Raw genomic sequence first — 14,104 nt, 5'->3', positions numbered from 1 at the left:
GTAAACAAAAATGGTTCAGCTGCATTGCTAAGGACATTTTCACTTGAGGTTCTAGGAAATGCTCAGCACTACTTTTGGGAAACACAAAGAAAAATTACCAAGAAAGAAATTAATTTTAGTTTTTCAGACAGCGACTTAGTCCCAGGTTTACAATGCCAACTGCATAAAGACATTTATCTCCCTAAGGTACCCGCCATACACAATCCAATTGGCATAATTTACCTTCCTTCGCAAATATCAATTTTATTTCTTGTAAAGCCTGCACAAACCAATCTGAAATTACACAGGTAACATGTAAAAATTAATTTTATTGATGCCCTTGTTGAAGGTCTCTTTTGCACTGAACATGCTCAGCAGTAATGTCACCTCAGCAGTAATGTCACCTGCTATGGGATTCTTCAGCGGCACCAGAACTTGCAATCCCACAAGCAAGACGCCACTCATCCACTGCAAGTGTCCAACACATGCAAGGCAGAATGAATGCTATCCTTCGTTTAGGGTCACGCTGTTCTGTTCGCAAGCATGAAGTGTATATGCTGGATTCCACATACGTGGAGTGGAGCGATATGTGTGTGGTCACGTGTACATAAGCTTAGGTGCAAGTTCTGCTACCAAGAGAAAACACGTTTGCATGTAGTGGCCAAAGAGCCTATTACAGACAGTATCAACAGTGCAGGCGCCTCTCGTTTCCCATTTCTGCTGTACAGACGGATGTACCACAGGCTGGAATGGGCAGATAGAGCAAACAGCTCCTGAGGAAGAGATGACCCCAGTGAAAAATCTGGCATAGTTTTGAATCCATCTGCACAGCACCTGACTGGTACAGGAAATGAAATGAGGTGGGACAGGAAGAACACTACAAAGGTACCGGGTCACAATTATCTCGAAGAAGGACATTGGTGAGCAGGAAAACAGCAGTATCACCTTCATTTGCAATAGGCAAGGAGAGGCAAAAAGAGGTTGTAAAAAGCTACTGTGACAGTGGTTATCTTCATGTAGTCACAGCTTCATATTCCATCAGTGCTGTCTCCATAAAAGTTCCTCTATCTGTCTCTTCTGATTCCCCAAATAAGCTGTTTGAAGGTAGGAGAATTCCTACCTTCAAACACTGGTCAAGTAAGAGAAGCAGAATTACCTGGAGATACCACCACCCACCAGTTACGAGATCTGAATGTATTTCAAGTCTGTATTCAGAGACTCAAGATCCTTGATGACCAGGATGCCTTATGAAATACATAGGAAAACAATGTACTTCTTCCGTTCCTCCCTTTGTGGCACCGTCTCCAAACCCAGGCATCCCATCCTGGGAAATCTACCCTTGCACTTCTCCCAGTCCTTTTGAGGCAGAACAGCTAGATATTCTCCCTGCTGGCAAGAACTACAGAGCTATCCACCCTAACACCCAGTGATACAGAAGCGTGGATGCTGGATCATCACATTGAAGTTTCTGGAAATTCAACTTTGTATCATCTACAAAGGGACAAAAGCCAAACAAAATACAAGGAAGAGGAGCTACAAAAGGTTTTAAATCCCTAGAATTTCCTCTAAGACAGCAAAATGAAGGTGATACAAGCTTACACAGCTGACTCAATAATTCTAAGGGACCTCAGCAACTCTCCCATTTGCCATTGTTCCAAATACTTCAGACTCAGGTAGGGATGAGGTGGTTTCAGGTCAACCTTACTTTTGCCTGCTTTCCAGCACTCTGAGAACTGGCTTTCCTGCTTATGCTACTACAGACAAGGGAGCAACCCTAAACAGATGGATGGGATAAGAGGCTGCATCCAACAGCCAGGGACAGGGGAAACAGGAAAAGTGCTCTTCCTCACTATCAGGGGCCGCTAGGTTCGGACTTGGAACTTGCCAGCCTTTGTCATGTATTTTATCCCCTTGAATGGCTTGTACTTCTCCCCATACATGTCCAGGCGATTCACCTTCAGTCCTAGAAGCAAACAAACACAGCGTAAGACTGACTGCTGCCACAAACAAAGCTGACAGGCCTTTGGGATAAAGGGACAGAAGAACATACTAGCGATGCAGAAAGCACAGGGAAAAGTTTTAGCAAGCAGTAGACGGAACAGAGAAAAGCTGACTACTGCTAATTGTTAGAATCGTTCTTTACAAGCACATCCATACCCTAAACTTCTTTATAGGTCTGTAAGCACAAAATGCAAGGAAATGTAGGTAAGTTGTTTCACAGACCACCAGAAAGAAAAGATCCATATACCTGTAGTCAAAGCAGACAACTTCTTTGCTTGAAAAACATGTTTCAAGTAGAGTGTACCTCAGAAGGTTTGCAAAGTTACTTCAGCTACATGCAGAATGAGCACTGGCACAGCAGGGAACATTCCACTACTTTACCTCACAGTCACTTACCAGATATAGCCAGCTGCTGAATTTTAAACTGCAGGTTAATGGTGGGGTTTTCATCTGGTTTCGAAGTCCCAGCTTGCAGGCTCACATTCCCCTTCAGACTAGGCAGTTTCTGGGGGTTTATTTTCCCAACATCCCATGACAGTAACTTTGAGGAGCAGAAAATGCAGCAGTGAAACTCAAATGCTGTACCCTCTAAAGAAGAGTCCACTTCCAGTAACAGCTTTAGTGCTTCTATATGAAAAATGTCTTTTTCTTAGTATCTTGCCTTTCAGATTGGCCAGACACAGGACTAAGGAGCAGATACCTCAGAACCTTTGTTCTCCGTCTCTTTCCATGAGGCTCCCCAAAAGCCTACTATGAATGGTATTTCCACTACTTGCGCTAAAGGCCACATGGGTAAGCCCATCAGATTAAAGTTTGCAAGAAGAAAAAAAAAAAAACAACTCCTCGGGTTCAAACAACAAAACCAGAATACCCCAAACCAAATCAAAACCATTAACCAACCCTCAGTGTTTGCAAAAGACCAACATGCAGCACTGGGCATGACACTTAAATATGCAGATGTTTGTAAGCCATTCACCAGACTGATGTCCCATCATACAAGACCAGTGCCTGGATTTTCTTCACACAGCAAGTAGCCAGAACTACAGTCCACTCAGACACCAAGGAATTTGTTCTGGGGATTAAGAAAACTCCTCGTATGCAGCTGTTCAGAAAAAGTTCTCACCCCAACATACTGCCTTCAGTAATGCAGTGTTCATGTAGGCATGAACAGGTTGACTGCATTTTCTGATAGATAAAAAATTATCTAATTTCTCTCTCTCCTCTTACCTTTGTAACTGGATCGAAGACATGTGTTCCCTGGGAGGGTGTAAGGGTCATATTTAAGACACTTTTTGGCATCTGGCTAGTGACCATCACTCCCTCTACAGACTTCCCCATAGTCTGCTTTGGCCCCACTGTGATCTCAAACCGTCCCAGTGAGCTGCTATCACGAAAACTGATGTTGTGCTTAACATAGACAGGAATTGCCACAAGACTAGAATAAAGACACAAACAGAAAGTCCTTGTCAATATCTTTCCTTCATATCTGCTTAAAAGAGAAGGAACTCTTACACTCATTTGTTTAAGCTAGGGGGAAAGTCAGGATTCCATTCTCAAGTCTTAATTATGCGTTTTGTAATCAAATTTGCTGCATCCTATTTTCTTTATCAGAACAGGGAACTATGTACAATAAAACAGGAGGCCTAAGCAAAAGATGAGAAATGTTTTTGTGTGTCACAACCAGGCTGACAAATAGTTCCTGGCAGTGCAGCAGCACTTGAACTTTACTTTTGTGCTTTTGGTTGCATTTGCCACTCCACCTACTAGAGATAAATCTGACAAAGGTCTTGCAAAATTCTTTAGCAACTGTAACCCCAAATAGTACTTGACAAGCTGCTTCTAGAAAAGAGTGTAAATGTGGACAAGAACTTGTGGTTCCATCAAGAGAGATGTCAAAAACCTAACAGGAGCTATCTTGTTTTATTCTAAAATGTTTTTATAAACATATTAAATCAATACCTTGATTACTCCACACTGTCCACTTCTTTCCCTATCTAGTTTGTTTATCTGCTAGTAGTCTTTGAAAAATGCTGGCTGCCCAGAAAGAAATTACGGAATCACTGTTCCAAACAAGGAGAAAACACGTCATTTAAAAAAAGAAAACTGCAAGTCCCCATGCGCCTCTACTTCACTTGGCTCAACATCCCACCTCATCTTTAAAATTTCTTTCTTTTACCCTCTTCCTAGCCAGAAGGACCCAAATTTCATCATTCACAGCACCAGACTCATCACCTACTTCTGAGCACTGACATGGTAGGACAGCAAGCGGAAATTTCCATCGGGTGGAATGAAGGAGAGTATTCTCTCCGACTCCCAGCGCTTAAAACGCACGCATGGGTGAAAGCTGACATCATCCAATAACCGAGGGTTCTGAAACAAAAAGGAAGTCACAGGGTTTGTGCAGGCAGTACAACTGAAAATTACCTCCTCTTCTTAGAAATTTTCTATCCATGAAGAGCCTACCATTTCACACGCTCCAGACCACTTGAAGGTGTCTGCATTCAGACACGTCTGATGCTGTTATATCCATGTAAAAGTAGTACTCCGTCACCTCTATCCTTTTTTTGGATATTTTTAATCCTATTTTAGAAAACTTGGTCACGTCACGTAATTGCATCGGTGCATACTCATAGAAGACATGGCCCTTCAGGATATCTGCTTAAAGCACCACTGTATCTCAAAAACTTAGTCACAGCACACATTACCTGTGCTTTTAAACACACAATCTGAAAAAGCCCTTTTAGACTCTAAGCTGCCAAAGTTCCTGATGAGCTTCCCTTGTCATTTCTTTCTCTTTTCATCTGGCATACCCAGATTCTGATGTACTAGGGTCTGAGGTCCCTCATCATGAGACCGCAATCTTAGCAGCAGGGCTGGGAAACCCCTTTCAAAATACTTAAAGATACATCCTTGAGCTTTACCATAAAGGAGAGGGTAAGGTCTGGCATCCCAGTCAGCTTGACACAAGCATCAATCACTCCTTGTATTTCAGCAGTAATCGTGGAACCTGTAACAATAAAGTAAACACAGGTGGTTATGTGAACCTGATCAAAAAAAAATCCCAAAGTGGAAAAACTATCAGTGAGGAGGAAGGAAATCTATTTTCTTAATGAAATGCCATGGCTCGTTATGTTGCCTGCTCAACCTTTGTATGATTCCCAATGACTCCTCTAGAAGATTCATTCAATTAAGAACCATGGACATCATCAATGTCCATTTTACTGGCCAATGACAATAGGTCCCAATTCTAACAAATACTAAAGAGAAAGTGCTATGCACAATTTTTACTCATCTTCTGATTTCCCAATATAGAATTGCTTACGAGACCTCAAGAATAAAGACAATGAAAATCTTGGTGCCTCTGTAAAATTTTTGACTGAATAGCACAGACAAATTAGCAACATTCCAAAGTAAAAACAGAGACATAGCTTCCCATGCTTGGATGAAGGTGCACCTATTTCAAAACCTAACTCCTTCTTCAGGCACTATCAGGGCAATTTATCCTGTTCTTAGCCGGGAGCAACTTCCGTACCCGATTTGTCAATGATTGCATCTATCTCCTCAATCACATCAAAATAGGCCTCATTGTTGGTATATTTTACACCAGTACGTCTCCAAGGCACCACTGAGAGCTGTCCAGTGGGAAGCTGGTCACCCACATTAGTGCTTCCTGGAAAAAGAAAGGGAATCAACAACCACAGAAGTTAGCCAATGCTGCAGAACAAAGCTTTACAGAGCTTAATTGTAATTAATACCCGAGAACCTCTCTTTCATTGTAGGAGAGCAATTACTCTCCCAGACTCCCTGTACTCCAAAAATGTACATCTCTCTTACACCCGGCTCTAAAACATAGCACAGTAATGCATGGTAAAGTGTCTACACATGGGGATGTGTAAACTCACATCAAACTAAGTCATCCTGGAAGTCCTGTCATGTCTGTAACTGAAAATGTAATCTGACTTTTTTAGGTGAAAAAAACCCAAATCAGATCAAAACCAAATCCAAAACCGAAGTGCAGCTGGTGCTGAAACTGGAAGTAACCTCAAAGCAAAGCACTAACGTGTGACTCCCCAAGTACACCTGTGCTGCATGAATGGTATGAGACAACATAAATTTTCTTCACCCATGGCCTAATTTACTTATGCAGGAATATTGCCACCTGGACTCCCCAGTTTATCTTCTTGCTTCCCTGTACCTGTGATGGTGTTGACGACTGTTCGCAGAATAGTAGGAGGCTTTATCAGTTCCTTAAGAATATTAGACTCTGTTGCCAATGGAAAGCCATTGTCCAGCATCTCCTCCAGCACCTCATAAACCACCACAACATTGTCCTTGATTATTACCTCTGAACAGACACCAAAATAATCCTGTGCAAAAGAAAGAATTACTCAACGATCTCTGAAAGAGAATCTTAGTGATCAATGAATGAGTCCAGTGCTCTCCCACACAGGAATAAATTGAGCCTCTTCTTGGAGGAGGCAAAAAACCACTGAAATTCCCTCTACGACTACAAGCAAATCAGACATGCCACTCCCACGGACACGTATAACCCGAAGCACACCTCAGCCACTGCTCCAGTAAGGTGGCAAATTCCCACATCAGCAGTCCCAACTAATGCAGCAATTTTTAAAACTGAACATTTAATTTATTTACTGTCTTATTCTATGTTGACTTGGCACGCATCTTTCAGGAGAGAGCAAGTGCACGTGCACAAACACCAACCCAAGCTTCTAGCTACTTACAGCAATTAAAGAGATCAGGCATTCTGCATAAAGAATGAGTATACGTATACCGTGACGGTAGAGAAATCCTAGTTGCGCATTACTTTTTGCCTTTGATTGTCTTTTTCAGACACATCAGATTTTAATATACATCTAAGCCAGTGCCGACACACTCACGCCTCATACCCCTAATAAAAAATAAGCTCTAAGGGTCTGACACAATCCACTGCTGGCCTGAATGGCCAGTCCACTCCCTAAAGACAAAGAAACATAACTCAGAATACAGTCAGGTTCTGACTGACATCTTGGAAGCAAAAGCTCCCATGATACTTGTTTGGCCAAGCACACAAGTATTTCCTGTATACTGGCAAGAAGCTGGTCACAAGACATTCCAAATCCATTCAACACAATCCTGTTGTTGGCAGGCGGAAGACAGACGTCTTTACCGTTTTCCTAAACGGACCAGAAGACGTGTACACAGGGACCTTAGTACAGAGGGAATAAAGCTACTCTGCGGCAACTCCTGCAACTCACTGCTTTAGGAAGCTTCTAAGAAGCATCACTAGATGTAAAGGCACGGGTAGGTTGTCCCTAATTAATTAAAGCAGGTGTCTATGAATTGCAAAAGCTCCTTGTAAGAACAAGGCCAGCTTAGTCTTAGTTCACAGTTCCCAGAGCAGGTAAGGCTGTAGAACAGAAATACTGATTGCTGAAAGGTTCATCCTGTGAGCACAATCAGATCCCGAATCCATCGTAATCCTATGCAGCAAATTCACGACTACGGCGAGCCCTGTCCACATCCTCACAAACGCAGAACGATAATTACGTGACAAGAAACAAACAAAAAAAGCCCTAACAGCTGCAAACGAGAGGGGCTCTTGGGGCCGCCCGCCCGTTCTTCCCCGCAGCGCGGCCGTGCCGATGCTCCTGCGCTCCAGCCAGCGGGGCCCAAGCCCCTCGGCCATACCTGGAAAGTGTCCACGACGCGGTGCAGGAACTCGATGACGAAGAGCGGCGGCACCTCACTCTGGATGACGGCTACGAAGAAGATCTTGTGGCGGTAGACACTAAGGAGGTAGTGGTGCGGCGTGGGGATCACCGGCGGCACGTTCTCCGCCTCCGAGGCCCGCTCCTGCGCTTCAAAGAAGTAGTCACAGACGGAGCGGCTAACAACGCTCTTCCAGTGCTTCTCCAGGAAGATGTCCCCTGAGGCGTTGATGAGGAACAGGCTGTGGATCATGGCTGCGCCGAGGCCGGGCTGTGCCGGAGCTAAACCCCCGAGAGTGCTCCCCGCACGGGCCCCGCCCCCCGAAACCCCTCCCGCACTTCCCCCGCTGGCCTCGCCCCTCGCTCGAGCAGCATGGCTGCTGCAAGCACCGCCCCCGGCGCGCGGACAAACACGCTCCCAGCACTGGGGATGGGTCTCCGCAGCGAGCGCTGCGATTGGGCGATCAGCCCACACCCGCGCCCCACAGGCCGCTGAGGCGCGCGGCTCATGACGCATGGAACGACGCGCTCACGCTCCGTAACTATACAGGCAGCGGCCGGACGGGGATCCAGGCGGGTACGGGATCGCACCCGGCAGAGCACCATGCGCCACGCGTCCCTGTGTCCCATGTCTCTGTCCCGCGACCCCGATTCCGTTTCCTTCCCTCCGCCCCGCTACACATCTGACACGGCACGGAGCGACGCGGGGCTGGCCCGCGCGGGGCTCTCGGGCCCGGAGCTCTGCCAGGCGCCCCCGCCGGGCAGCACCATGACTCGGGGACGTTCCCCCTCGTTGGGCGGGGTGCGCTCGCGGCGCAGCTAATCCGCCTGCTCCTCACCGGCGTTTAGGGGTCTCTTTGCCAGGGGAGAACTTGAGTATAATCTATGAAATGGGGAAATAACCCGGCTTTTGCAGGGAGGGCAGCTAGGGGACGTTTTTCACTACATTATTTTGCTGGTTCGTTCATCACGGAGTAAAACCCCAGAAAACATCCAGCTGGTGTGAAAACAAATGTCATGCCAAATTCACCTGAACTCTCTAGCAAATCATTCCTTAGCATAATTAGAATTTATGTTTGAGTAATTAGTGTTTCATGCTCATATAGCAGATCCCTAGACTTCTGAGTAAGACATGCCATGACAATTTTCCTACTACACTGCTGGGAATATACAAAAACAACAGAAAAGCAGTCCTTCGTATCACATTAATTATGCTGTCTGAGCTCACAGCCTTTCTTACACGGGCGGAAGACTGGACTGTTGCACCAGCACGGAGCGACTGAGGTCTGAGATTTTACACTCTACTGTGATTCGTGATTGTCGGCAAATCTTTTAAGTGGTGATATTCCCAAATCTGAAAGTTTTGACAAATTATGTCAGGCGCAAACAAAAGTCCAGTTCAAAGTTGGTATCTTTTATTTCTATTGATTCATTGCAGCTGCTTTCTCCCAAAAATGGGGCACAGGTCAGTTCATTTAGTCAAGATACTACCTTTCAATACTACGGTATGCATGCATCCTTATTTAAAGCATTATGTAATTCTACATGGGCTAGATGAGCTTTTTACTAGAGCAGGACAATAATGGAGCAATTACCTATACATTAATTTCTCTTTTATGGTCATTATTTGTATCAAATGCAAAATTTTTTTAACAAAAAAATAACATTTTTAAATGTCTTGCTTAAATTACTGAGATGAATTACATATTTGAGAACGACACAGAGGCAGCAAATTGTCATTTAATTACATCACTTCTAAATTTAAAGTAATTATTATATGAATATAATCAGGTTTTAACACAAAGGCACTGTAAATATTATCATGTCAGTCTATGAGGAGATTGTATTATTGGGAGTCATATAGGTATCACACACAGAAAGCACCAGAACAAAGTTAAACTGGCAACATAAAGCCTTTATACAATTGGTTCTCCATCAAACAAAAATGGTTCTGTTTTTAACCTGGACTTCAAAATCAACAGTCATGAGGGATGTCTTTTAAATAAAGGCATCTCTTTATTGTCTTACGAAATGCAGTTCATTTTTGACAGTATATTACGCTACTTAAATCCTGCCATTTTCCTCTGACTGCCTGTACCCACCATCAAAATTTTATTTTATCCACTTTATTATATTGTCACCTTCCTATTATTCCTACATTTGCTTCAACTTTCTTAGCCATCGAGAAAATTGGCGCTGATACAAATGCAACCGTATGGTAACTTACCATTTCTGCACACCAGTGGAAAAGGTTGTTGAGGGAAGCCTAGCTGCTTCCAAACCATTAGACCATGCTTTTTTCTAGAAGTCAGCACAATGGTTCGGGAGCTTATAGAAACCGGAACTTAAAGGGAAACATGACAGACTATGCTGCCAGAACAGGCTTTAATTTTGCTGGTTAACTTAAGGACGGCCTGAAAACTGCTCAGCTGAAGAGTACTTTTACTTTCATTATGTGAACCACAAGAGAAAACTATGCACAAAGAGCAGTGCTACAAAATGATGCTGCCAAAACATCAACATCTTTACAATAAAACAATTCCTTACTCTCTGTAGTTTGCCATATGCAGAAATTCTGATGACTTAATTGTTAGCCTGTGCTGTGAAAAATACAAGACAGAATTGATGAAAACAGACCATTTTTAGTTATAATAGTCTACAAAACCAATTCGTTTTGCGAGGTTGCTAATAATAACCTACTGCTAATTCTGAAACAGAATAGAGTCTACATATTGACGCTCTTGTAGGAACACAATTGGGTTTCACTGCTCTGTACTGCATCCTCTTAGTCTTGCTGTACTTTCTCATCTGGAAATTGCATTTATGTCTCTGTTAGCTTTTCTGAATATAGCATCACAGCCTTGTAATCTAAGATAGCCCCATAATGCAGACTTGAAGATTTCAGAAGACGTATGAGAAGATTAATTTGTTGGGAGAATCCAAGTCTGACAAGACAAGACCAGACCTCTGCCGTCTACATGGTAGAAACTGAACTGTACAGTACCTTGCAAGACCGCACTTCAAACTCCATTTCCTTAACTAATAAGCAACTCACTGGGAACATTCAGCTTTCACACTAAAAAACTTACTCTTAAAACATCAAAGTAACTTCTCTTGCTCAAAAGAGAAATTTCTTACCTTAAGACACTAAACAAAGCCATTCCGAAAACAGCGTATCTGTTTTGTCAACTCTGCCTCTAGAACATTTCTTAAAATTTTTTTTTTTTCTTTTCTGAAAACAGAAGCTCACAAGAAACTTTACACAACAGTTGTCCTTTAAGGCAATGGTGAAAAGGTCTATAATGTGTAAACAACTGGTAAGCTGAGGCAGAGGTTACAAAAGGTGACAGAAGTGCATAGAGCACAAAGCCATAGAATGCATAACAAAATGAGATTCTTTCAATTAAATATAACCTAAGAGAGAATGCTGTTAAATGAGTCCGCTCTTTGCTCATGTCTGCCAAGGTTCAACACACGCCGGTGGAATGCTGTACTTCTGCAGAACCGAGGAGAACCTGTGGCATGAGCGATCCAAGGCTGCACGTTTAACAGGCCCCTTGTGATGTCTGCGAGGAACCGCCAGCTCTGCGCGGCCAGACCAAAGTACCTAGGGAGCTCCCAAGGCACTATCATGTGGGACAGCTAATGTTTTGACAGTGTACTTATTATTCGTTACTCTACATAGTAACATACGTCATAAAGTTATACAAATTACCTGGCAAAGATAGCCAAGGATAGAGCAACCCTATTCGCACATATCGAAGAGGCACAGGCAAAAAGAGTACCCGCTCTCAGAACTAAATGGTATCCGTTTTTTCGGAATTCCACATCACTTCGGAAAAAGCCTAGAGTCGCGGTTTCAAGAACAAGCTTAACTAAGCCTAAGAGAGGAATTTATTTCTTTTCAGGGTATGGGTCTCTATTGCCGGCGCACACCCGGCAGCCCCAGCCCTCTCACCATCCTGCCCATTTCTCGGCGGTCGGAGCCTCCGGCGGCCGCAGCCCGCATTCTCGTGCCGCACGGGTTCCGCACAGCCACAGCGAGACGCCCAAGCCTGCAACCGCTAACCCGCAAGTAACGCTTCCAGTCAGCCTTTACCGAGCGCCGCACGGCCCCGCACGGCCCGGCCGCGTCCCTCACGCGCTGACCACTCCGCCCGGCCGGCTGCAAGCCTAGCTCCGCCTCCCTCGCCCGCGGTGGCGCAGCTGCTGCTCCACAGCGCCCCCCGGCGGCCATCTGCGCCTCGCCGCGCTGTTCCGTCGCTTCGTCACCCCCTCCCCCCGCGGGCTGTTCCAGCTCGCGCCCCCCCCGCCCCCCGCCGCAGCGCGCCGGGCCCAAGATGGCCGCCGTGTCAGTTTCGGGCTTCGCTGCCGTCCGGCCTTCACCTCCCGAGTCCCGGAGCTCGCGGGCCTCGGTAAGTAGCGCTGGCGGAGCCGCGCCGCCTCGGGTGGTTGTTGCCGAGGAAGTCGGGGACAGGCGGTTGGCGAGCTCCGTAACCTGGGGAAGGGGAAGGCCCGTTGGGCGCTCCAGGCTCGCGGCCTGTTCCGGCCCCGCCGCCGCTCTGCGCCAGGCCCGGGCCCGCCGTCCTCTCCCGCGGCGCTCGCCAAGCCCACGCCTCGGGGAGGTGACGGTCGCGGCACAGCATGGGTGAGGCGGGCGGAGCGGCCGGTGGTCCGGGAGCCGAGCTCCGTTCAGTGTCTGGCGCGAGAGAGCGCGGCTGAGGCGGGCGCGGGCCCAGCCGTACTAGTGCGAGGAGCTAGCTGGGGTTGCACTGCCCGTGTCCGGGAGGACGGAGAGCTGCGTGGGGCCCGGCTGTCGGCTGCGGCCTGCGCCCCGCTTTTCCCGAATTTACGGGTGCGAGTCTCTGTGCTGAGGCATTGCGCTCCTTGGGGCGCCGTGTGCGGGAGCCATCCGCGGTAGGGATGGGGACGAGTGGTAGCAGGTGCAGGGGTCGCTTGTCACGCAGAGAGCGAGCGAGACCCACCGGCCCTGGGACCGTCCCGGTGTCGCCCCGGCCTGGTCGGACGGTTGCATAACGCCCTGCGCACGGAGCTCGGCTGGGGACAGGGAACGGAATCCTTCGGGCCTCGGGATCCCAGCGGGCGGGGGCACCGCGGGAGCGCATCTTTGCTTTATGAGGAGAGCAGGTGTCGAGGACCATATTTCCCTTTACATCTGCTGTTCGCAGGATAAAATAACTTCAGGCAAGCACTGCATCCTTTCTGGTTTGAGCAGTCATTCAGAATCTTTCCAGTGCTGGCCGTGTGGAGCTCTGCTATTGAGTCTGATGTGTGTATGCAAATGTGTTCTGTGTGTTGATAAATTCTTTAGTACCTACTAGAAAGCAGTACAGGATAACTGTGTTGTCGATGTAGCTCTTGTCTAAAACTTCCCTTGTAGAAAATCGTTATTTCTTGTTATAAGCACTTTACAGATCCTTCTCGGTTAGTGTGCTAGTGTACTCCTGAAGTAGAACTTGAGCACTACAGACAGGTATCACACCTAGAAAAAGCTATTTTAAAGGTACCTAACCGTTCTGAAGTAGATCCTCATATGCTTTCACCAGCATTGTTAATTAACAGTGCCATAGGCATTCCTTTTACGTTGTGTATAGTCACCTGTTACTTTGTCCTCAGGTGTTTTTAATGAGCCTCATCAATACTGAAAATTATGTTGTATTCTTTTATTTATGGCCTCTAAAAGTAGAGCATTTAATTACAATCTCCAGCTGTGTTTCTTCACTTCTTTTCCTTTGTGGAATAACTGTCATAGCTTTTCTTCACGGAAGGGAAACCCTTGATTACACTCCTGAAAGTGCTCTGAAAGCTTCTTGCTGTTTGCTCAAAAGTCTTGGTTATTCCTGTTTTCTGTTGAAGTTTCAGGCAGTGTCTTCCATGTGTAAAAGTTAAGAGAACTGCTAACTGCTGCTCTTCTAAGATGTTTGCTGTGGGTTTCTTCCCCCCCAGTATTAATTTACGTTGCGCTCAGCAGTGATACAAATCTTGGTATAGACAAATGGAACAAAATGGAAAGGACACTTTTCTCTAGGTTGGATGGAGTAATTTTAGTGACAAAATATGCTTGTATTAGTAGTGAAGATAAAATCTGAAGTATTACTTCAGTATTTCAGAACTGTAGTGGCTTAAACCTCTGCTGTGTGTTTAAATAATTAACATTGTCTGCTAGGTTTTTTTTTTCCTTTCTTCACAACTGGTTGTTGTTGTTGTTGTTTGTTTTAATATCTCTCTTGTTTTCTTCCAGGCCTAACATTAGAGCTCTTTTGATTGTGAAACCAGAAGCTCAGGTGAGATACTGCTGAAATCTTTATACCTTTGTGGAAAACCTTTCTGTGAAGTTGTTATGGGATTTATTGGAAAGAGTATCGAAGTTTCTAATTGTTTTGTGTTCCTCTCTT

The 14,104-nt window shown here is 45.6% G+C and overlaps 2 protein-coding genes across 2 annotated transcripts in view; one reads left to right on the top strand and one right to left on the bottom strand.

Moving 5' to 3' along the window:
* Positions 1 to 223: 223 nt before the first annotated feature.
* AP3M2 (adaptor related protein complex 3 subunit mu 2) lies at positions 224 to 8,068 on the bottom strand. Its single transcript, XM_040087797.2, has 8 exons — positions 7,669 to 8,068; positions 6,176 to 6,347; positions 5,513 to 5,650; positions 4,902 to 4,987; positions 4,217 to 4,350; positions 3,208 to 3,415; positions 2,377 to 2,521; positions 224 to 1,942 (listed from the first exon to the last, which is right to left on the bottom strand). Exons 1-8 carry the CDS (start codon positions 7,939 to 7,941, stop codon positions 1,842 to 1,844), a joined length of 1,257 nt encoding a protein of 418 aa, XP_039943731.1. The 5' UTR covers positions 7,942 to 8,068; the 3' UTR covers positions 224 to 1,841.
* Positions 8,069 to 12,002: 3,934 nt separating this feature from the next.
* KAT6A (lysine acetyltransferase 6A) overlaps positions 12,003 to 14,104 on the top strand; it is a 36,823-nt gene continuing 34,721 nt past the window's right edge. The window contains exons 1-2 of the mRNA XM_040087631.2: positions 12,003 to 12,103; positions 13,951 to 13,993. The gene's annotated coding sequence lies outside the window, so the exon portion shown is untranslated. The remainder of the gene's footprint in view (positions 12,104 to 13,950; positions 13,994 to 14,104) is intronic.

This window comes from Hirundo rustica, chromosome 28 (genome assembly GCF_015227805.2).
Source record: "Hirundo rustica isolate bHirRus1 chromosome 28, bHirRus1.pri.v3, whole genome shotgun sequence".
Lineage (NCBI taxonomy): Eukaryota > Metazoa > Chordata > Aves > Passeriformes > Hirundinidae > Hirundo > Hirundo rustica.
The sequence above is the reverse complement of the archived record's forward strand: the minus strand, read 5'-3'. Positions and strand labels throughout refer to the sequence as shown.

Bases quoted from the DNA above. Each gene is read 5' to 3' on its own strand.
- AP3M2 (XM_040087797.2), bottom strand. From the start codon at position 7,941: ATGATCCACAGCCTGTTCCTCATCAACGCCTCAGGGGACATCTTCCTG. The intron at 4,988-5,512 runs GTACGGAAGTTG...TTATTGTTACAG, and splicing joins TGCAATCATTGACAAATCGG to GTTCCACGATTACTGCTGAA. The intron at 2,522-3,207 runs GTAAGAGGAGAG...TGCTCCTCAAAG, and splicing joins TCTTCGATCCAGTTACAAAG to TTACTGTCATGGGATGTTGG.